The sequence below is a fragment of the Penicillium cinerascens genome (genome assembly GCF_028974065.1).
Source record: "Penicillium cinerascens strain IBT 15544 chromosome Unknown scaffold_4_segment0_segment1, whole genome shotgun sequence".
NCBI classification, from domain to species: Eukaryota; Fungi; Ascomycota; class Eurotiomycetes; order Eurotiales; family Aspergillaceae; genus Penicillium; species Penicillium cinerascens.
The window spans coordinates 2,365,795-2,383,923 of NW_026695298.1; the positions used below are offsets into that span (position 1 = coordinate 2,365,795).

The 18,129-nt window shown below is 52.1% G+C and overlaps 8 protein-coding genes across 8 annotated transcripts; 5 read left to right on the plus strand and 3 right to left on the minus strand.

Annotated features, from left to right (window-relative positions):
* Positions 1–114: 114 nt before the first annotated feature.
* N7498_010003 (cytochrome c oxidase VIIc family protein) lies at positions 115–584 on the plus strand (the record flags this gene model as incomplete). The annotated part of the gene is made up of 4 exons (XM_058457059.1): positions 115–174; positions 238–409; positions 468–500; positions 559–584. 4 exons carry the CDS (start codon positions 115–117, stop codon positions 582–584), a joined length of 291 nt encoding a protein of 96 aa, XP_058303958.1.
* Positions 585–1,025: 441 nt separating this feature from the next.
* On the plus strand, positions 1,026–5,311 carry N7498_010004 (Elongator subunit IKI3; the record flags this gene model as incomplete). Its single annotated transcript, XM_058457060.1, has 7 exons — positions 1,026–2,816; positions 2,869–3,022; positions 3,077–3,419; positions 3,469–3,734; positions 3,793–3,926; positions 3,976–4,255; positions 4,311–5,311. 7 exons carry the CDS (start codon positions 1,026–1,028, stop codon positions 5,309–5,311), a joined length of 3,969 nt encoding a protein of 1,322 aa, XP_058303959.1.
* Positions 5,312–6,142: 831 nt separating this feature from the next.
* Positions 6,143–8,550, plus strand: N7498_010005 (S53 family peptidase; the record flags this gene model as incomplete). The annotated part of the gene is made up of 8 exons (XM_058457061.1): positions 6,143–6,354; positions 6,412–6,675; positions 6,731–7,201; positions 7,264–7,381; positions 7,428–7,518; positions 7,573–8,207; positions 8,269–8,411; positions 8,478–8,550. 8 exons carry the CDS (start codon positions 6,143–6,145, stop codon positions 8,548–8,550), a joined length of 2,007 nt encoding a protein of 668 aa, XP_058303960.1.
* Positions 8,551–8,858: 308 nt separating this feature from the next.
* Positions 8,859–9,855, minus strand: N7498_010006 (cytochrome b5 reductase family protein; the record flags this gene model as incomplete). The annotated part of the gene is made up of 3 exons (XM_058457062.1): positions 8,859–9,406; positions 9,460–9,537; positions 9,588–9,855. 3 exons carry the CDS (start codon positions 9,853–9,855, stop codon positions 8,859–8,861), a joined length of 894 nt encoding a protein of 297 aa, XP_058303961.1.
* A 1,947-nt stretch (positions 9,856–11,802) lies between these two features.
* mvd1 (diphosphomevalonate decarboxylase MVD1) lies at positions 11,803–13,086 on the minus strand (the record flags this gene model as incomplete). Its single annotated transcript, XM_058457063.1, has 2 exons — positions 11,803–12,946; positions 13,016–13,086. 2 exons carry the CDS (start codon positions 13,084–13,086, stop codon positions 11,803–11,805), a joined length of 1,215 nt encoding a protein of 404 aa, XP_058303962.1.
* Positions 13,087–13,285: 199 nt separating this feature from the next.
* Positions 13,286–14,152, plus strand: N7498_010008 (cytochrome c1 heme lyase CYT2; the record flags this gene model as incomplete). Its single annotated transcript, XM_058457064.1, has 1 exon — positions 13,286–14,152. One exon carries the CDS (start codon positions 13,286–13,288, stop codon positions 14,150–14,152), a length of 867 nt encoding a protein of 288 aa, XP_058303963.1.
* Positions 14,153–14,194: 42 nt separating this feature from the next.
* On the minus strand, positions 14,195–15,344 carry N7498_010009 (SNAP receptor PEP12). Its single transcript, XM_058457065.1, has 2 exons — positions 14,995–15,344; positions 14,195–14,937 (listed from the first exon to the last, which is right to left on the minus strand). Exons 1-2 carry the CDS (start codon positions 15,286–15,288, stop codon positions 14,419–14,421), a joined length of 813 nt encoding a protein of 270 aa, XP_058303964.1. The 5' UTR covers positions 15,289–15,344; the 3' UTR covers positions 14,195–14,418.
* A 334-nt stretch (positions 15,345–15,678) lies between these two features.
* Positions 15,679–17,792, plus strand: N7498_010010 (nucleoporin NDC1; the record flags this gene model as incomplete). Its single annotated transcript, XM_058457066.1, has 3 exons — positions 15,679–15,811; positions 15,899–16,166; positions 16,220–17,792. The coding sequence occupies 3 exons, from the start codon at positions 15,679–15,681 to the stop codon at positions 17,790–17,792; spliced, it is 1,974 nt and encodes a 657-aa protein (XP_058303965.1).
* Between the last annotated feature and the right edge of the window lie 337 nt (positions 17,793–18,129).

Below are 18,129 nucleotides of genomic sequence, written 5' to 3' on the forward strand. Positions count from 1 at the left end.
CGGCACCCGATCAAGAAGGCGGTGGGTGACAATCGCCGCGAGGGCGCTAGCCATAAATGTCCAGTCACGGGACTAGAGTCCCGTGACTGCAATCGTCCCATTCCGCACCTTGAGATGTTCGCTTTGGCTCCGTCCATTCCCGATCGTCCGCTCTCTCCTCTCAGTACCTTCAAGGTGGGTTCTCTGCAGTGCAATTGGGACTACTTCAAGCACAGCAAGCTCACTGAGTCTACACAGATGTACGCCTCCTCCGCTGTTCGCGCCCGTCTGGCCACTGCTGCCCGTCGTGGCTTCTCCACCAGCCGCGCCCAGCTCGGCAGCCCCTACCACTACGCTGAGGGCCCTCGCACCAATATTCCCTTCAACCCCTTGACCAAGCACTTCTTCTGGCGCTACTGGGCCTTCATGGGTTTGTGATCCGCCATTGACCGAGTACAGATCCCAGGACTGACATAAGACTCATCTAGTTACTGGCTTCGGTGCTCCTTTCGGCATTGCTGGTAAGCTCTCAATCGCCCTTATATGGTATATACATCATTCTAACGGCCATCTTTCTAGTCTGGCAAACCTACAAGACCAAATAAATTGCCCTACGCGCACTTCTCTCGCAACGGCAGTGTGGACTACTTCGCGATTGAAGTTCTGGATCAGGCGTCGAAGCTGTTGGATATCATGTACAAAGTTAGAAAATAACATTGGCTTTTGATTTATCGCATCAACACCCAAATTGTAGCTACGTAGGCGTTGTAAAGTGTCCATTGAAGGACGTTGAAATATAGATGAAGTCATTGGCTGAGCGGGTGTGGAAAATCAAAAATCTTTGGTTCGGCGTTGATAGAGAGCTCGCTGTGAGCAACAACCCACCAACACCACAACTGCCATTTGTTATCCACCAAAAGTCGGATATCTCTGATCGCGACTTAGTTCTCTTCTCGCTCCCAGAATTCTACGGTCTCGCCGTCCCATGGCGGGGTAGGAAACGGGCACCTGATAGAGAAAAAAAAAAGTGATACCCACCACCAAATATGCGCAACCTCAGAAACGTGCGTCTTCAGGAGACGCAAGTTGAGGGCCAACTTCCTTTGACAGCTACAGCTTGGGATATCTCGACCGATTCAGTCGTGTGCACTTTCGGCCCGTCCGAGCATAATGCAGTCATTGAGCTGCGGAGGAAGCGCCCCGACCTGACTTCCGCGGAGCCTCTGAGCACTGATGTATTTGAATGCCTTGCGTCCTGGGACGCACCGAGCCCTTTGCCAGATCTGGCTTGTGACCGTGTGCTTTCTCTGCACTATTTTGCCGATAACCTGACAGCTTGTCTTGTTTTGGAGGGCGGTGATATTATCATTGTCCGCGAGGAGCCCCTTCCCGGCGAGGATAAAATTGAAATTCTGGGTTCCGTGGACGTTGGAATCACCGCTGCTGCATGGTCCCCGGATGAGGAGCTTCTGGCAATCACGACAAGAGCTCGAACGCTTTTGTATATGACCCGGGAGTTTGAGAATGTGGCCGAGATCACCTTTACCGAAGCAGACTTGCAAGCTTCTCAGCATGTGTCCGTTGGCTGGGGTAAAAAGGAAACCCAGTTCCAGGGCAAGAGAGCTAAGGCTCTGCGCGATCCCACTGTGCCGGAGAAGGTTGATGAAGGCAAACTGAGCAGCAATGATGATGCTAGTACCACTATCACCTGGCGAGGTGACGGTGCTTATGTCGCTGTGAACAGCATCGAGGAAGGAACCCGTCGTGTCATTCGAGTTTACTCAAGAGAAGGCACCATTGATAGCGTCAGCGAACCCGTGGATGGGCTTGAAGGTACTCTCAGCTGGCGCCCAGTAGGAAATCTCATTGCTGGAATCCAGCGGTTGGATGACCGGGTCGACGTTGTATTTTTCGAGCGAAATGGTCTCCGTCATGGCCAATTCACTCTTCGTCTTACAGAGGAAGAGCGGCAATCATGGGCATCTCAGATTCAGCTGTCATGGAACGTCGACTCTACTGTGCTCGCTATTAGGTTCAAAGACCGCATCCAGCTCTGGACTATGGGTAACTACCACTACTATCTCAAGCAGGAGATCCCGGTGATGGTCGAATCTAACGCTCAACACCCATTCTCTTTCGAGTGGCACAACGAGAAGGCGCTCCGGATGGTTATCGGGTCTCCAGGCTCAATTTTGGACATTGATTATGTTTTTGATATCCACCATGGCTCCACTGTCATCCCTGATGATGTTGGTGCCGCTGCCGTGATTGATGGGAAGATCTTGAAGCTCACGCCACTTCGATTGGCCGGTGTCCCACCTCCAATGGCTCACAATGAGTTGCCACTTGACTCCAACATTATCGACGTCGCATTCAGCAAGTCGGGTACTCGTATTGCGGTCCTCATGGAGAAGAGTTTCTCTGTTTTCCTGTGGTCTCTCAAGAGTCGTCCGGTCCCATTGCCGATTCTTGAGTCCAGTTATCCTCTCTCCGATGCACCTGCTATGCGTCCGAGACAAATTGCGTTCGTAAACGAAACGGAAGTGTATATCCTCAAGGATAATGGGCCAAACACCGATCATATCGAGCGGACCGCTCTTGAGACTAGAGAATCCCGAGTTGTATACCAGTCGGTGGAGCCGGAGCAAATATCATCGATCTTTGCCGGCGTTGGACACCAGACCCTGTGGTTTTCACACGCGTCTTCGCTCAGCCGCCCTGTTAACTATTCGAACATTGCTCTTATCGAGGGAGACGAAGTTGATATCGTCCCTTGGACCGACGGCCCTAATGTTGATACGCACTGGGCTCGTGCTGTCTCAATTAGCGATGACGAGGTAACACTTCCTGACTCTCTTGTTTTCTAAATGTACTCACTGACTCCTTCAGCGGATTCTGATTTCGATGACAAGAACCGGTACATTGTACGCCAATAAGCGAGTGCTCGCAAAGAATTGCACATCCTTCCTGGTGACCTCGGCCCATCTTATTTTCACTACGTCGCAGCACTTGCTGAAATTTGTTCATTTGAATCATGTGGACGGTACTTTAATATACCCCCGGAAGTGTGTTCCCAGAACTAACGGAGTTTGTTTAGATATGGAAGTCCCAGAGGACACACCAGAAACAGATGAGCGGTGCCGAAGCATTGAGCGTGGATCGAAGTTGGTCTCGGTGATTCCTTCGATCTTTGCCGTTGTCCTCCAGGCACCCCGAGGAAACATTGAAACAATCTTCCCCCGCGCCCTGGTTTTGGCGGGCATTCGTACTTTCATTGATCGGAAGAACTACCGGGCTGCTTTCATGGCATGCCGAAGTCAGATGGTGGATATGAACATCCTCCACGACTACGCTCCGCAGCAGTTCATGGAGAGCATCCAGCTTTTCATTGAACAAGTCAAGAAAATTGAGTATATCGATGACTTCCTCTCTCGTTTGAAGTGAGTTGACCTACAGGAGATCCATGAGCCCCTGCTAATCCTTTTATAGGGAGGAGGATGTTTCACAAACTCTGTATAAAGACACTTTGAGGATATCCAAGAATGAATCCGCCGCTGTTGCTCAGCCCGACACCCAACCTGTACCCGCTCTCAAGCTGTCTGGCAAGGCCAACAAAGTCAACTCCATCTGTGATGCGTTCATAGCGGTTCTCCAAAACCGTGTGGATACCAACTTGCAGAACCTAGTGACTGCACACGTGTGCAAATCCCCGCCTGACCTGGATGCCGGTCTGGGTTTGGTTGCTCGCCTCCGAGGTATGTTTTGAAATCTGAAATATTCAAGTTGCCATCGTTGCTAATACTCGAAATGTAGTGCAACATCCCGAGCAAGCGGATGACGCCATAGAGCACATGTGCTTCTTGACGGATGCCCGTCAGCTTTACTCTCATGCGTTGGGATTGTATGACCTTGAACTGACTCTGTTGGTCGCACAACAAGCGCAGATGGTAAGCATTATGGCGCCTAATGACACACCTTTCTCTAACATCTTCCCAGGATCCTCGAGAGTATCTCCCATTCCTCCGGAAGCTGCAGACACTTCCCGAGCTCCGGCGCCAGTTCGAGATTGACAATCATCTTTCTCGATTCGCCAAGGCGTTGAAGCATTTGTTCGCCCTTGGTGCCCATGACGAGATTCGCGCCTACGTTGTTAGACATGTTTTATATAAGGAGGCACTTGATCTCTACAGGTACAACCCGGAGGAACAGAGGGAAATCACACAACTCTATGCCGATTACCTTCAAAGCGATTCAAAGCACAAGGATGCCGCAATCGGTAAGTCAATAACTAAGTCGCCTGAAAAGAACATCGTGGCTAACATATCATCCAGCTTATGAATCGCTTGGGATCTACGACGAGGCCTATAAATGCTACAACTCAGCTCACATGTGGCGCGAATCGATCTACTGTGCGATGATGGCCGATTTGTCAACGGAAGCTCTCAACGCTCACATCAATGACATCGCTACGAATCTGGAGGACGAAGCACGCGATTACGTCTCAGCGGCAACCGTTTACGTCGAGCACCTCCACGACGTCGTCACCGCTGCACGACTTCTATGCCGTGGTTCGAAATTCCCCGACGCGGCTCGCCTCCTGACGCTGAACGGCAAGAAGGACCTGGTCGAAGAAATCGTGGATACCGGACTGGCCGAGGCAATGGGTTCCATGACTGATCTGCTGGCCGACTGCAAGAACCAGCTCAATGCCCAGGTTCCTCGAGTCCACGAACTCCGTCAGCTTCGCGCCGCCGACCCTCTCGCCTTCTACGGAGGCGACCCAACTGGCGGCGAAGGTGGTGTGGACATCCCCGACAATGTCTCGCTGGCTCCCACCGAAGCGACTACTCTGGCCGGCCGTACCATGTTCACCCGGTACACGGGCAAGACCGGCGCATCTCGCCAGACCTCGCGCACGCGCCGGCGGGAAGAGCGCAAGCGCGCCAAGGGAAGGAAAGGCACCGTCTACGAAGAAGAGTACCTGGTCAATAGTATCCGGCGGCTAATCGAGCGCGTCAACTCGGCTGTGGCTGAAGCTTCGGCTCTGGTGGATGCATTGCTGCGTCGTGGCATGCGGGAGCGTGCAGCTGCCGTTGAGAAGGCGTTGGAGGATGTCTTGAAAATGTGTGCGGATTGCCGAGACGATGTATTTGAGGTTCCACAGGTGGAAAACAAGAACCAGGAGGACGAGGATGGAAATCCGATCGAGCCCCCTCCCCCGGTTTTCGGCGGTGCGCGAGTTCTTGCGGAGAGTCTTGGGATTGTGACTGGCGGTGTTCCTAAAGCCGTGCCTGTTGTCAAGCAGTTGACCAAGTCGTCTCTGCTTGCTTAGGCTGGGTTCAAGCATTGCGTATTGCGACGTCATCAGGCTACTGCATTGTTTACTTTTGTTCGGCGAGTCGTCCATGGTGGACCGTCGGAAGTCCTCGTGGGTGCCTGGGGAAAACAGTGAAATAACGCTATTGAAGTTTATCTGCATAAAGAGAAGAACCCTTGGGGTACAACAAAAGATCAACGGTTCCTTGCATCGACTCCCCGCATTCCGACGCCAACTATAGCATTGTTACATCACCCAGTCCATGAACCAAATCAACCCCAGCACTTTCCAAATCCGCTAAAGCCGTTGGAAAGCCGGACATCCGAATGTAATCTTGATCCAAAAAGGGCTCACCACAAAGGGCTCACCCGTCGGGGCTCCGCCCTTGCATTAGCCCGCGCGACCCTAGAGCAGCGCAGACCCCTGAGATAATAAACGGGCGAACAGAATTCGCGAGCACCGCACCGGCCAAAAAACAAAAGCTTACCCGGTTGGAGCGGGGTGATAAGACCCTGGTTAAACCGGACTCCACATCGTAAACCGGCTTGTCCGGCACGCTCGCGATATCAGTGGTGTGATTTGTGAAACACCCCGCTGCCGGAGATGCTTAGCTCTCGAGCCACGCGTGATGCACCGCTGATTGTTGACATCTCATTTCCCATGCAGCATTGCGTCCAATCAGGATGAACAGTTGGAATTGGATGTCTTGCCCGCCTTTTCGGGGTGGAGAAACTTGTCTGTACTGTAGCCTTGAGGTTGCGTTCATGCCGGTCCCTTCTGTTGGGGTTGTATTTGAAGCAGCCCGGCCCCCTCGTGTAGTCCGTAGACCATTCCAACAACTTCAAGATGTTGGTAGATCGGGTTTGTCTTGCTCTGGCCATTGCGGCTGTGACGGGTGCTGTCCCGGCTCCGATTAAACATGTCTTGCATGAGAAGCGAGACAGTCACTCTTATGATTGGGTTAAGGGTGCTCGTGTTGAGAGAGACGCGGTGCTGCCAGTCCGTATTGGTTTGACACAAAACAACCTTGAGTATGGTGATAAGTATCTTATGGAGATGTACGTGACCGGACCTACTCCCTGCAGTTGCGAACTTTCGTGCTAATGGTCTTCTAGCTCAAACCCGAGCTCTCCCCGGTACGGACAGTACTGGTCCGCGGAAGAAGTACACGATTTGTTTGCTCCTTCGGCAGAGGCCGTAGATGAAGTGCGCGAGTGGCTTCATGCTGCTGGAATCGACAAATCCCGAGTTGTTCATTCCGACAACAAGGGCTGGCTGGCATTCGATGCCTATGCACATGAAGCGGAGAATCTTTTCATGGCCGAGTTCTACGAACACCAGCATCTGAGCACCGAAAGCATCAAGATTGGTTCTGACCGGTAAGACAACTTCGCTCCGAGACAGAAAGTGGAGGATCAAAACTGACAAAACCAGGTACTATGTCCCACAGCACATCCAGGGACATATTGACTACATCACACCGGGAATCAAACTAACCCCCATTGTCAAGAAATACACCAAGGTCAAGCGAGAATCTCACTTGGCTCATTCCAACCCAAACGCGCAGGCTGGATCGGCCCTCGATGACCACTATTCCATCCCGGCAAAGGCCTTGTCCCTGCCTGCTGACTTGCAGGGCTGTGGCCTCAACATCACCCCGACCTGCATCAAGGCTTTGTATGGTATTCCCGATGCTACCAAGGCCAGACAGGGCAACTCGCTCGGTCTCTACGAGCAGGGTGATTACTTTGCCAAATCGGACATCGATCAGTTCTACGAGCAGTATGCTCCATGGGTTCCTCAGGGTACCTACCCTATCCCGGCAATGATTGATGGAGCGAACTTCTCTGTCTGTCGTTGTAATCCTTTGAATGCGGGTGAATCCGATATTGACATTGACATGGCGTGAGTACAAGCCTTGAAATCGTGTTGGATATTTACGTGTGTGTTCTGGCTAACCGATTTAGTTTCTCTTTGATCTATCCTCAAAATGTGACTCTTTACCAGGTTGATGATCAGCTTTACGAGCCAAAGGAAGTTGCCACCACCAACCTGTTCAACACGTTCCTTGACGCTCTTGATGGTGTATGTCTCACACTTCGCATAAACAATACAATGCTAACCTTTTCAGTCATATTGCACATACAGTGCCTACGGAGAGACGGGCGATGATCCTAACATCGACCCTGTCTACCCGGACAATCGCCCCGGTGGCTACAAGGGTAAGAGCCATAGTAACTCTTGAATGCGGTTCAAAATAGCTGACTCAGTTACAGGCAAGCTTCAATGTGGCGTTTACAAGCCCACCAACATCATCAGCGCCTCCTACGGCCAAGCCGAAATCGACCTCCCAATCAGCTATACCAAGCGCCAATGCAACGAGTTCATGAAGCTCGGTCTACAAGGCCACTCAATCCTCTTCGCCTCCGGTGACTACGGCGTCGCCACATCCGCCGGCGACGTGGACAGTCCCAACACCTGTCTAGGCCCTGATAACAAGATCTTCAACCCGCAGTACCCATCGAACTGCCCGTACGTGACCTCAGTCGGAGGAACCATGCTCTACGGCGACCAAACCGTCAAGGATGCCGAAAGTGTCATGCACGTCAACCTCGGTGGCACTGCCACCAACTTCACCACCGCTGGTGGTTTCTCGAACTACTTCCCCCAGCCTGATTACCAGAAGGAGGCTGTCAAGAAGTATTTCGAGAAGGCTGATCTGAGCTATCCCTACTACTCCGAGTTCAGTGTCGATTTCAACAAGACCAAGGGACTTTACAACCGCATTGGACGGGCCTACCCTGATGTTTCAGCCAACGGTGCCCAGTTCCGTGCTTATACTCATGGCATTGATTACCACTACTACGGATCGAGTCTGGCGTCGCCGTTGTTTGCCTCGGTTCTGAACTTGGTATGTCTCATCTCCTGATTGCGTGCCGTTTACAATGTGCTAATGAATTGGGGGTTTCCAGATCAACGAGGAGCGTTTCGCTGTGGGCAAGGGACCCGTGGGCTTCGTGAACCCGGTGCTCTACGCTCACCCGGAGGTGCTCAACGATATCACCAATGGCACCAGCGCCGGGTGCGATACTGACGGATTCGCTGCAATTGAAGGGTAGGCAAATATCTTGGATCATCGTATTTATTTCATGGAAATGGACTTGGCTAACAACGCATGCAGATGGGACCCCGCGACCGGTTTGGGTACACCAAACTACCCCAAGATGAAGGAGCTGTTCATGAGTCTTCCTTAGATCCTGAGGGACTCCTCTTATTTACTGTACATGTGATTCAACACTATGTAAATTCGACCTCACTTCAATTTCTGTTGAAAAAGTATTTGATGTAGAATCAGTCCTTAGTTACTCTAGCCACCACTTGACTACATAGTGCATACAACTGTGGGCTTTATATGCCAAATACGCAAAATGACGAGCGTTTTCTAGGTTGGGATACTGCCGGTAGATCACAGGGAAGGGTATCAATTTGTAAATCAATTCTTTGCCAAGGCTTCAGTCCTGATGATTGTACAGTTGACATCTCACCAATGCATATATATAGTCTAGAACTTATAAATCTGGTCCTTGTTGAAACCCAAACGGCTGAGAATCCCTTCCGTTTTCCGCGATCCGACCAAAGAATCTTCCATCCCAGGAGGACCGCAGACGAAGACATGCGAGTTCTTGTCCGATCCCTTCATAACATCTCGCAAAAGCTCCTCATTGATATACCCCTTGGGCAAAGTCGAGTCCTTCTCTGTGGGATGACTGACAGCGTAGACATAGTTGAACCGGCCAGGGAAGCGCTGCTTGTACTGTTCCAACTCTTCCCTCAACAGCAGATCCTGTTCTGTGTTGACACCAAAAACTAGATCCACCTTGGTCTTGTCGTCGGGATTGTTCAGGATGCCCTGCATGAGCTGGTAGATTGGGGTAATACCGGCTCCACCTGCGATAAGGTGGACCTGGGCGAACTTGTTCGGGGTCCATGCGAATCCTTTCAAGGCTGCGGCGAATGTGAGGGTGTCGCCCGGGACGAGCGAGTGGAGGTGAGTGCTGGCTTTGCCATCGGGGTAGTGTTTTACCATCAACTCAATAGAGCCTTGTTGGTCTGGTTGTGTTGTCAGTTTAGGTCGTTGGGTACGGAAATGGCCTTCACTGTACCTAGATCGCTGATAGGAGTGTACGGGCGCAGCACGGGGAAGAAACGACCCTTCGGCCAGGAATACGTGAGAAGGGCAGCTAGAAGCTATCAGCAATGTTCGTTTTCCGAAGTCATGATCGGAGCATACAGGTCAAGGTCAGTCCACTGGTGGCACTCTGATCGGGAAATTCAAATACCAGGCGCTTGGTGTTGTGGTTCACCTGCTTGACCTGTTGAACGCGCAATGTTGTGAAACCAAAGCCCCCGAACACTTTCGGAGACTCTGCTGACTCTGCATGTCCTGTCGGCAGAATAGATGGCGTGGCATAGTAAACACCAACACCAGCAACCACTGTAGCACATAGTACAGCCGGTCTGGACTTGAGCATTTCCCATGGGAGTCGTGACGATGCCATTTTATCAATTAGCAGTTTTCACAGAGACAAGAATCGGGAACGCAGGGGTAATACCATGCAATTATAACAATGTAGATGGGGCCACCTTATTCCTAATGCGGTGATCGCCCAAAACCCGCCAAAAGCCGTCGGACCCGTTAAAGACCGACCAAAGGGTGAAGTGGGACGGCCCTCTAGGCGCCACGGAGCCTCCAAAATGCGAGTCGGGATTTCCAAAAACCGATGCCGTTGCTAGTCCGCATTTAATTATTCAATTGTTTCCCGATTCAAGCTCTCTTTCAATTACGATCAAGTCTCTTGCAAAGACATTCAGACATTTCTAAAAATACTCTCAAACTATGACTTCACATTATTGCAAATACGATTCAATCAAAGGCAAACGGAATGTTCGTGGTGCATGCTAAATCAATCGTTATTACAGGTACTATCGGTGGGCTCAGTACTATTGCAACCCCTGCCTTCGTGGCCTCCCACCGCGTGAATATATGTCTGTTGGCGCAATTCCCATCTCCTACCGATGTATTTTTATTCCAAATATCCAACGGGCTGCCTCTACACATGCTCCTTTGCAGCATACTTATTATTCCAAAATGAGAATCGAATTCCTATGCAGGGCTTGTTTTCATATTTACAATTCATGGATAGAAAGGGGGCCTCTCTGAGAACCGCCTTCAATTGTTCTCGAATAGGTCTCCAGAAATCCCTCATGCCTCCCCGATCACTTGGGCGCCCTTGCAAAAACCGGAGAGCTATTGACCTTCGACTTGTCTCAACCCGAGACAAGCATGCTTCCGTCACCTGATAAGAATCTTGCTGTGGTAGTGACCGTTACACGAAAAGAACAGCTTCTCCAATCGGGGGTTTATTGCCTCTTCTTCTTGAACCTACTCGGAAATATACACCGCTGTAACCAAGACGTCACACAGCTGATTAAACCCAAAAGAAGCGTGGCATGCCTGTTACACCGATTGCAAGTTATTCACATTATCACAGGCTATTAGACTCTCTGAGATATGCATGACTTGTTTGCGGGTGTATTACAGATTGTGGGGAGAGCTCTCGAATCTCGACCACATGTTGAACCCACGAGATGAGGTGTTACAGCAGATCACTGACTTCCCAGGTTCAAGGATATTTCCGAGACCTCGGGAACCTTCCAAGGTTGCGCAAGTGGACATTGGAATTGCCCTTCAGCGTTGTGACGCATTCTGAATCTTAAGTGCTTATCTTCCGAGACAATCTGAGGTTTATATAATTATCCTTCCCTTCTCTCAAATCTAAGTTCACTAAAAATAGCATTTACACTTTATACACTACCCATCAGCCTGCGAGTTAGCTGCTTCTACTCGTCATTACTGAAACCACCCCATCTGACACTTCTCTAGACGATGCATCTCCCCGTCGCGAACGTCCTCACTATTCTTGTCCTCGGCCTAGGTAGCCTACCTACCACGGAAGCCGTGAAATGCAGATGCGACGGGGGCGCTCGACTATCTCGAAACGCCTGTTATCAAGTTGGGGGCAGCTTTGGGAATTCCTGTGGATTTTCTGGATGCTGTGTGAGCGGAGTACAACAGGAGAATTTCATCGACACCTGCAAGTTACTTGGGTATGGATTTAGGCGGTGCGATGATTGTGCAACGTGTCAGACATGAGAGCCATTGCTGTAGTAGAGTGGTCGAAATATACGAGAAGGTAGTTTGCTGAAGTTGAAACCATTGGGATGATATTGGCGTGCCATTATAAAATTAATCAAGCCTTTTTTTTGACATGAACAGGTATGTCGTATTGCGAATTATGTTCTAGAAAGCCAAGAGAAAAATAAAGATGGAAAGAGACATCATCTTTTGCCTTGGACCAAAGACGGTCCTTGCAAAAGGAAATGGGGTATCTTCCAAGCCGTCTTAGCAAGGACGCGCTGTATCGTAAATCTCATTTCAGGTCCCTCTACTGGGAGACCATCTCGCCAGTCTCAGTCACAAGGTGCTCATCAACAGTGATGGGGCCCTCGCCAACACCGGTCAGAATAACACGGCTGACGCCATCCTTCAGAACATCTAGAACACGAGAGTCAATGTTCTCCAGAGCAACGCCAGGAGCAGTGACACTGGTCAACTTCTCGTAGAAAGCACCTTCCCAGCCAGTGGTGTTAGCACCCAGAATGGCCTTGACAGTGCCAGCAACCAGCTCGGAGTCCTTCTCCTCGTAATAAATAACGGCGTTGGGGCCGGCGTCAAAGGTGTAGGCAGCAACGGTCCGGCCGACAGCGCGGTTAATGTCGTGTACCAGGCGCACGGCGGCGCGGGAGACGTCGTTCATGTAGAAAATTGGCGGCCACGAGTCCAGGCAGGTGGCATGGAAGGTGTTGGAGTCACGCATGGTGATCTCAGCGAACTTGGGGAAGTCCCGGTCTCGGATAGCAGCCTCAATAGCATCCATGCGCTGGGGAACAATGGATTCAGCTCGCGTAGCAAAGAGCTCCGAGGTGTTCACGGTGGTCTGCATGCCCTCGGTGCTAGGCACGTCCTTCTTCTCCGCGCTGACGACCAGAACCAGGGCCCGCATCTCAGGCCAGTGAGACGCAGGGGCAACCTCCTCTGCGAGACTGTCGCTACCGTCCGCAAGCTCGCCAGTGCGCCATGCGACATAGCCGCCCATCAGGGACCGACAGGCGGAGCCAGACCCTTGACGTGCGATGCGGCTCAGCTCGCGGGGAGACTGAGGCAGCTCATAGAGGTTGGCGACAGCCCGGACGAGGGCAGCGAAGCCAGCGGCGGAACTGGCAAGACCAGCGGCAGTGGGGAAGTTGTTCTCGGATACGATGCGGAGAGGGTGGGTGGAGAGCTTGGGCAGCGAGGGGTTGGCATCTTCAAGAGCCTTGCGCAGAGCACGGAGGTTGGAGAGGCAGGCAAGAGTGCGCTTGGAGGACTGGATCTCCTGAGGCTTGCCGTTCAGGTTGAGGGTATCCTCAGTGGGGTAGTTGGCGGAGCAGGAGGCGGTGGTCAAAGTGCGGAGAGATTTCTGGGAGAGGGTGACCGAAAGGGACGAATTGGTAGGCAAATTCAAAGTAGTATCACGCTTGCCCCAGTACCTTGAAATTTCACTATTAGCAAAACAAGTCCATTGTTGGGAATTCAAGAGGGGCACAAGCCCAACTTACTTGATGACGGCAATGTTGACAGGGGCAGTGGTGGTGGCCCGGTAAACGGACTGGTTCGATTCAGAGGCCATGCTTGCTTCAGATTCAAGGAATTAAAGAGGTTGTAAACAAAAAGGCAGACCACAATGGGTTCAGGAGGGGCGGTGAACTTCCTAGTTGGGGAACGCTGCGTTTATACGATGGCGGGCGGTGAGGACAAAATTATCCCGGCGATCGCCCGCGTTCTTCGTACAGCGCCGACCGTCAATCTTCTTACAAACCACGATATCCATGGGTGCCGGTGCCAGTACTCCCTCCGCAGAGCCACCTGCGGCTTCGTGCCCTGTGGACCACAAGACACGCGAAATTTGGTTGCAGCAACATAAAAACTCACCACATCCTCCCTCCGGTCCCTCCGGCGCGGCCGACCAAACAGAAGGGCCTGTCAAACATCAACGACCCTTATCTACAGACCGAGAAGTCAGTACGATACCCCGGGCCGGCGAAGCAGGTGCCAAGCCCTGTCCTGAAGCAAATAAAGAGCCACCGTCGCCCTATGCCTCTTCCCCATACGCCGCCTCGCATGGCTTCCCGTCAAATGCCGAATCCGAGACGGGCCACGATGAAGCCTCCGGTAACTGGATCTATCCATCCGAAAAACAATTCTTCGAAGCCTTGATGCGCAAGGGCAACTCCCCGGAATCCACCTCCTCCGCCTCCGAACTTGCGACATCTGTCGCCTCAATCATTCCCATCCACAACGCTGTCAACGAGCGCGCGTGGAAACAGATCCTCGACTGGGAAGGCAAAGCCCCTTCATCTGATCCCGGAAGCACAAAGTGCGGAGGCCCTAAGCTGTACTCATTCCGCGGGCTCGGAGTCGATCCACAGTTTTTGAGTCCCCGCGCGCGGATCAATGGATGGCTTGGCTATCAACGACCCTTCGACCGACATGACTGGGTTGTTGAGCGCTGCGGTGGAGAGCGAGTTGAATATGTGATCGACTTCTACCAGGGCAAGACGGGAGGCAACGGGAATCCAGGCGGCTTAGCGGGCAATGCTGGCCCTGGCAAGCTCAGTTTCTACCTGGATGTTCGACCAAAGTTGAATTCCTATGAAGGCTGGAGAATGAGATTCAGCAACTTCGTTGGCCTGTGAACTCCTATTCAGGGACCAGGATCAACGATATAATTCATGTATAAACACACCTGTACGATATTGCACAATATTAAGACTTAGAGGAGGCGATGTTCTCCATTCCATATACGCCAGAGTCAAAACACTAAGAAACTATGAGAACAAGAGGAAATGCTCACGGAGACCGTGATTGCATGATGCTTCGGGGATATCGTGCGAGGACATAACAGAGAGGATCAACCGCCAAAATGAAATCAAAACTGCAAGATGAGAACGAGAAACCAGGTCTATCCGAGGACGACAGCAAGGATGATAATGGCCAGAATAACGCCAAGAATGAGAAGCAGACAGCACGCCTTGTTGCGCGCATTCTTCTGGTATCTGCTGGCACTGCGCAACTCGGTATTCGCCCCGCGAGTGTCCTGGTTGACGTTCTGGACGTTCTCGCTGATAATATCAAGCTGGCCGCCCTGCTCATGGACGATATGTGCGACATCACGGAACAGCTCGTTCAACTCGCCCACGCTCTGTTCAATGTTGCGGATCTCGGTCTCCCGCTCAATGATCAGGGACTCTTGGAAGTCGACCTCGCCCTGGTCTGCCAGGCGAGACTGCTCTTCCAACTGCTGCTGCTGGAATTGGCCTTCGCTATCAGCAACGCCTGCTTCACCTTCATCCATGGCTGTTCGAGCAGCGACTGCCGATGCGCGTTGCTTCTCCAACGCACGGCGCTGGACGGTCTGGAATTCATCCAGGCTTGCTTTGAACTCGGACGAGAGCTTCTGCTGTGTCCATTTTTGCGAAGGCTAAAAGAAACTCAGTCAATAAGGGTCAAAATTCAAACGTGATAGTCCTCGACATACATTGACATCCTCCCATGTCTGGATCTTCTTGAGGCCCTCTCCAACATCCTTGAATCCCGTTCGAGTCTCCTCCAACAGATTGTGGACCCGTTCGCGCACGCGCTCAGTATCCCGCTTCGTTCCGAGGAGTGCAATCTGGTTCGACAAGCGAGAGATGTTGGAAGTCAGTGTGAACAACTGATCCGAAAGAGATTCAGCCAGATTGTCGAAGCCAGGGTCGTCACGGTACTGCGGGTCATCTTCCCGGCGGAAGTTGTTTTGAGCCTCAAGGGAATTCAAGCGGTCGAAAGACATGGTGGGCAACGCTGAGGAACAAACGTAGCAGAATGAGGAGACATGCACCGGGCACGAGATGAGGTGCTGCTGCCTCCGCCGGGACCTGCGACTCACATGACGTATGCGCACTAGTCATTGTTAGGTTAGTGCAGTGTGCCACAGTCACATGACCTGGAGTGGCTGGTGTGTTTTGATGCCTCAAAATATTCCATCATGGACTTGATTTGCTACTGCTCCCATCGGCACTGCGCACCCAGCTCCTAGTCGCCCTCGACTCACCCCAATACCGTCGCCGAACCCCCAATCGGCACCGGCAGGTCTTAAAGCTCCTGGGATGGTCAATCTGATCATGCTCTAAGCCTGTCCACACCCTCTCTTTCAGAGCACCATCCCACTCGAGCTTGCACGATGGCCACCCCTCAAACTCGCCCATATAGGCGCATCCTGACATCGGCATTGCACCGCCGGTTCGTCCATGCATCTGCGTTGTCCCTTCTGGTCTCATATGTCGTGGCAATTGCAATCGGCGACAAATCATCCTGTACGTATTGTGGACCCAGGCCGAGTTCTACGGGAGCTCTCCCATCCGTTCGGGAGCTATAAGGATTAACATCAGTACCTTTTACAGTTTTCTGGTCATGGTTCCCCATCGGCGCTTGTGGAATCCGTGCGGTTCTACTCTTCGTTACGTCTCTCGTCGTCTTCGTCCTGCGCGTCGGCCAACTGCACCTTGGCTCCCGAACGACGATATCCTCGATCGCAACCTTTAGGTATCTCTTCCCCCTTCAGGTTGCTCAGACATTCGGATGGTATATCTTTTCGGCTTGGTGGTTCACTGAGATTTACCTGTGGTCGTCCTCCGCCGATGCGCACCTGGAGATGGTCAAACGGGGCAAGTATGTTGTCAAATACCAAAACGAACTTTTGAGCAAGCGCTAATATTATACAGACTACATGAGCGGCCAAGTCTCAATGAGCGCCCTATCTACATCCATACCTTCCATTTACTCCTGGCATGCTGGCAGGCCGTGGTCCACCTGGCCAATGATTACGACCGAGTTCCAATCCCCACCGTGAAGCCAGCTTGCGATGCGCCCGATGTGCGGACACACCCTGTTCCTCCAACTTCAAAACACATTCAGGCCCTGTTGCCCCAGACACTCATTGATGGTTTCACACAAACCGTTTGGGTCGCGGTTGTTACGCCCCTCGTGTACCAATTCGTGCTTCGACAGACCGCGTGGGGCTGGGCTTTGTACTTTGCCAAGCTCTTCTGGAACTTCCCGAGATCATCCGCGGAGCCTGCTTCGATTATTCCTCCTGGTTTCTTCTTCCTGATCGCTCGCTCTATCTTCTCTGGATCTCTCCTCGTGCTCTGTTGGCAGGCAGCTAACCTGTTCTTCTCCATCTTCATTGGCAAGGAGCCTCTGAAGCGTGGCCAGCCGCTCACAGCGGAGGCTAAGGACCCCAATGGCAGCTTGATCACCGGACTGAAGGCCAAGAAGGAGGCTGTTCAATCTTTTGCTTTCTGGGAACTTGGTCTCATTAGCCAGCGCTTGCCCGAGCGCCGCAAAGCTATCTTCAATGAGATTGATCGAGACGGTGGCTCTACTTGGTCGCAGATACTGGCCTGTACGACGGATGTAATCAAGGGCATTACCACACGTATTGAAGCAAGCAAGGCTCCTGCTCCCGGTGCTAAGCCCGCAGTCCCAGCAGATGACCCTCAGCCCGTTCTCCAGACTCTGCCACGGTTGACCGAGGCGGCCAAAACCGACAACGTTTTTGCTGCTTCGCCACAGGCAAGCTCGCGTCAGCAGAAATTTGGCGAAGCTTTCAGCTCAACAGCCAAATCATATGGACAGTCCGCAGACTGGACACCCAAAGCACGAGCCCGCGCTCGTCAAGTTTTGGACCAAGCCTCGTCAGCAATGTTTAGCCCTGAGCGGAAACAAAGGTTCCTTGCCGCCGGAGAGGACTTGAAGCTGCTCACAGGAGGCCCGTCCTCCACATACAAACCGGAGAACATCAACCCAACCATCGCCCAGGTGCTCCGTTCACCCGTCGGTCAGCTTTTCCAGCAAACCTTTGCCCAGCGGGCGTCAAGCATCGTCCTCGGCTCCCCGGATTCATCTCTAAGCCCAATTGTCGACGCCGTTGACTCGTTAGCCCGCCTCCTCATCGCCAGTCTGGCAGAGGACCAGTACGGTAAAGTCCAGGCCGATGTGCCTGATGTGGTCCGTCTATTCACACGAACTATCATGACTGTAGATGCATTTGTGCACCAGGGTGGTCTTGATGCGCACTGGACAGACGTCAACTTCCCATCTTCTAAGGACCCCGAGGCGCAGGCTGTAGCCCGCCGGGTCCCGGAGGTCGAGCTTGTTCTTGATGCCCTTAAGTGTAGCCTTCGCGACTTGCTGTCCTCCTTCAAGCCATACCTGCGCGATATCGGTGTTGTGGGTAAGGACCTCAGACTGGCCAAAGAGGCAGCTGGTGTAAACGAGGAGGGGTCTTCATGATGTACGATGATTCTTTTGGCTCGAGGCTTTAATTTTTATGTGTATTCGAAGCGGCGTCGTCTTAGGTGATGGTCGCGAAAGCTAGTCGCTGTATTCCCGTTGCCCAGGTGGGTTTGGTTCCAGTGGACAATTGCATGGTCAGGCGTTTTTTTTTAATGGACGCGATATCACTTAACCAGCTTGGGTCCGTGTCTATGAAATAAAAAAATTAAAACTCATATGGCCATTTGTAGCCGTGTAAACACACTTCGTCCATGAGTCACATGACAACGGACTCCGCAATAACCTCATGTTGCGCCGCTCTTGTATCTGCCCTCGTTGAAGCTGTCAGTTGCGG

What these genes read in the sequence shown, in the direction of transcription:
- N7498_010009 (XM_058457065.1), bottom strand. Translation starts at nt 15,288, where the DNA reads ATGTCTTTCGACCGCTTGAATTCCCTTGAGGCTCAAAACAACTTCCGC. An exon ending in AGACATGGGAGGATGTCAAT is followed by an intron (nt 14,938 to 14,994) that starts GTATGTCGAGGA and finishes AGTTTCTTTTAG; the next exon opens with CCTTCGCAAAAATGGACACA.